At 39.3% G+C, this 3,307-nt stretch overlaps 1 protein-coding gene across 1 annotated transcript in view; it reads right to left on the bottom strand.

Annotated features, from left to right (window-relative positions):
• Positions 1-3,307, bottom strand: part of kpnb3 (karyopherin (importin) beta 3) — a 44,970-nt gene that overhangs the window by 23,886 nt on the left and 17,777 nt on the right. The window contains exons 6-8 of the mRNA XM_016558781.1: positions 2,787-2,891; positions 2,425-2,547; positions 300-420 (exon numbers count right to left, since the gene is read on the bottom strand). Of these exons, the coding sequence (XP_016414267.1) occupies positions 300-420; positions 2,425-2,547; positions 2,787-2,891 (349 nt within the window). The remainder of the gene's footprint in view (positions 1-299; positions 421-2,424; positions 2,548-2,786; positions 2,892-3,307) is intronic.

The following is a 3,307-nucleotide window of genomic DNA, read 5'->3' as shown; positions in this document are numbered from 1 at the left end:
ACACAGCGTCTTCACGACATGGTGGCGGCGGAAACAACAAAACTACAGCGAGAATAAAGTTAGGTCTTCTTTCTTTGCGTGAACATTTGGGCGTTGTTATGCAAATCTTCCCACATCGTGACGTAGACATGTGGGGGGGGGGTTGACTCTTAACTTTTATAAAGAATATCTCTTTGGATTTGAGACTTTAGTCTTTGCAACTTTACAGATCTTCTTTATGCACCAAGAGCTTGTAACACTCCAAAGAGAAAGGAAAAATTGAAATCACATCATATGACCCCTTTAAATGTCTCTCTTACCACTCTGAGCAACAATGTTGGTGTGTTTCCTCAGCATGGCAGCAGCAGTTTCAGACAGTGTGGCGATGACTTCCAGAGCCAGCTGCCGCTGCATGTTCGTAAGGTTGGTGTCTGCGCACAACTGAAGAGGAAAAACCCAATATAAATGGACTAAAATGATCATGATTCTGCATTTGACATAATCGATGAAATATCACATGGTCTTTGTGTATCATTTACACTTTCAAAGCAGGACATGGTTTTAGTCTTAAGATCAACATTCTTACATGCCCATGACACGTTTCTGCAACCGGGCTGTGGAAGGTGCACGGGAATGGCAACTTCCAAGCATTAAATTGAAGAGATCAATTTGTGATTATATACATTTGTGAGATCAATTATATAAATAAGGGGTTGCACCGACTGGCTCGAAATTGAACGGGAGAATGCACGTTTTAAACGGCTTATTGTACAGGTAAGTTAATCGCCATTCTAATCTAATGCGCTGCTGCACACACACAGGCTACAGACAGTAGCTCGTACATCACGCACAGATCGCGCGCGCGCACAGAATCATTCAGCGCTGAAATGTATTGTCAACACTGTTCTGTGATTTCTCAAAAAAATAGCTTAGAGACTGAAAAGTTCAAGCATATATTTCTGAACTAAATCCCACAGCTTCACTACTAGTAGAGAGACGGCAGAAATCTGTGAGAAATATAATGACCCAAAGACAAAAGAACTGACAAAAAAGCTGTTATAGGAGCAATAGCCATGTGGGCAGCGCTGTGATGCCATAGCTATGCACAAGGTGTTTATCACAGCTCCAGACTTATTTGTTCATTAATGACATCATCAGCAACTAGTCGACTTCGACTCGACTTTCATCACATAAAAGTCGACTTTAAAAAATCTGAAGTCGTTCAACCCTTATATATATATATATATATATATACACATATATACACACATATACACACACACACATACATAAATATTTAGTTTTAAGCCATGTATAAATGAAAAAAAAATGTATATTATAAAATGAAACACTGACACACAGCCGAAGCGCACACACTGAAAGCCCCTCTCTCAGACATCATGCGATCGAGAAAACAAATCTTTCGTGCTTGAATGGTCAAATACGCACACAATTATGTCAAAATGCCTGCCGTGTGGAGTATTCACGCAAACACTGTTGGTTATCTGTTAAATAAACAAATAGTCGGGTGAAAACCGGATGTGTCGCAGTATATTGGATCAGTGCAGTCGGTCTTAAAGGGTTAGTTCACCAAAAAATTTCTCCTGTCCGTATTCAATTCGTACGGACCATAGGATCGACCGTCACAGAACATGCGATCATGCAGGTCACATGCACACTTCACAAGATCTCAACTAGATTCGACTAAGTATGCAAGGTTTGTGAAATTAAATGTTCATTAGTCATTCAAAGATTTGTTTCAAATTATATAAATGCGTATTTGCGGCATGCTGACGGCAAACGAGAAAGTATTATAATGTTTGCCTTTTATTTTTATACATTTTAATTCCTTTGTTTAACAGTTCTATCTGATTATTAGACTTCTATCCGTATTAGACCGAACTGAATGACAACAGCGAACAAGAGGGAGAATGTGAGCACTGTGTGCTCAGGCGCTGCCGCAGCCGTTCTCGGCGCCGTCAAAATAAAAGTCCCGCCTCGAACACATCGGCCAAACAGAAAAACTTATCGGCCAATGCCGATATTTGAAAAATGGCAGATATCGGCCGATATATCTTTTATATATTAAATAAACCTACTGTAGCTGAATAAATTAAAAGATTATTTGATATTAATTTGTTCTACTGTGTTTGTAATTTGCTACATTTTCTTATTTTTAATAACAAAAAATAAAATAAAAATAGCTATATCAAGATACATATCGTTATCATGAAATACAATTTCTCATACTGTGTCCATCTGAGATTTTTTTCAAATGAGCTTTATCAGGCTCCTATGAAAATATCATTGGAAAATGATTTAAAAGGGGGGGAAAAAAATCTCAGAAAAATCTCAGATGGACTTTTTGCATGTAACGTCTTCATATATAATAAAATATTCCCCACTACTCGAGATAAAGTATAACCAGTTTATATGTTGGCTCACCTTCAGGCTCAGTTGGAGAGTGGCTTCCAGGTTTGGTCTTAAGTATTTGGGGGCCGTGTCTGCAACCTCCACCAATGACTTCAGCACAGAGTCGTCACCACAGTAACAGGATTCATTCACCGCCTGATTGGAGACAAAGTGTGCAATGGTGACTATACAAGTGTTAATATACATGCCATCCTCGGCTCTTATGGTTCTCCAGTGTGAACTTGGCAAAAAGGCGCACTTAAAAGCACAACCACAGAGGGGGAACTAGTGAGCACCCTTTTCAATCATAAAACATCATCAAGTGACTGAAAGCATAAATTCAGAAGAGCAGGTGTACAAGTTACGGAGTAAAGGTGTGGTTAGACGTTCTTCACCTGTAGGATGCCAGGAAGAAGATCTGAAATGTGTTTCAGTAAGGCTGTGTTGCGCTCATTGGTCAGGATGAAGGATGAAGCTGCACGTGCAGCCAGGGTTCGAATCTGAAAATGGAAACAAAAACTTAAAATTACAAAAAAAATGTAAGGCTTAGGACCTTTTACATCGTGTTTGCCAGATTATTTTACTAAAAGATGCAGTATGTAATATTGACAGCTAGAGGTTGAAATGGGAACACACAATTAACTGCAAGTTTAAAGGTGCACTAAGCAATATTTGAAAAATGCTTTTGACCACAGTGTCGCAAAACACACTCGCTGCCAATCAGCAATAAGGGGCGTGTCTAGTAATGAAAGGGAGAAGAGAGTGCACAGGACAGATATTAGCAGATCGACTACAGATAGCGAGAGATGGCAGATTAAAAAAAAGGAAAATTTCAGGAGTAAAACATTAAAAAGAAGGGTTACGATCAGGCAAGAGGTAGGACCCCCGTAAATATCGCAGCCCTGCCAACTTTGGA

The sequence above is a fragment of the Sinocyclocheilus rhinocerous genome, unplaced genomic scaffold (genome assembly GCF_001515625.1).
Source record: "Sinocyclocheilus rhinocerous isolate Xijiao unplaced genomic scaffold, SAMN03320098_v1.1 scaffold1039, whole genome shotgun sequence".
Classification (NCBI taxonomy): domain Eukaryota; kingdom Metazoa; phylum Chordata; class Actinopteri; order Cypriniformes; family Cyprinidae; genus Sinocyclocheilus; species Sinocyclocheilus rhinocerous.
Note: the sequence above shows the minus strand (reverse complement) of the source record. Positions and strands in the feature narration are given on the sequence as shown.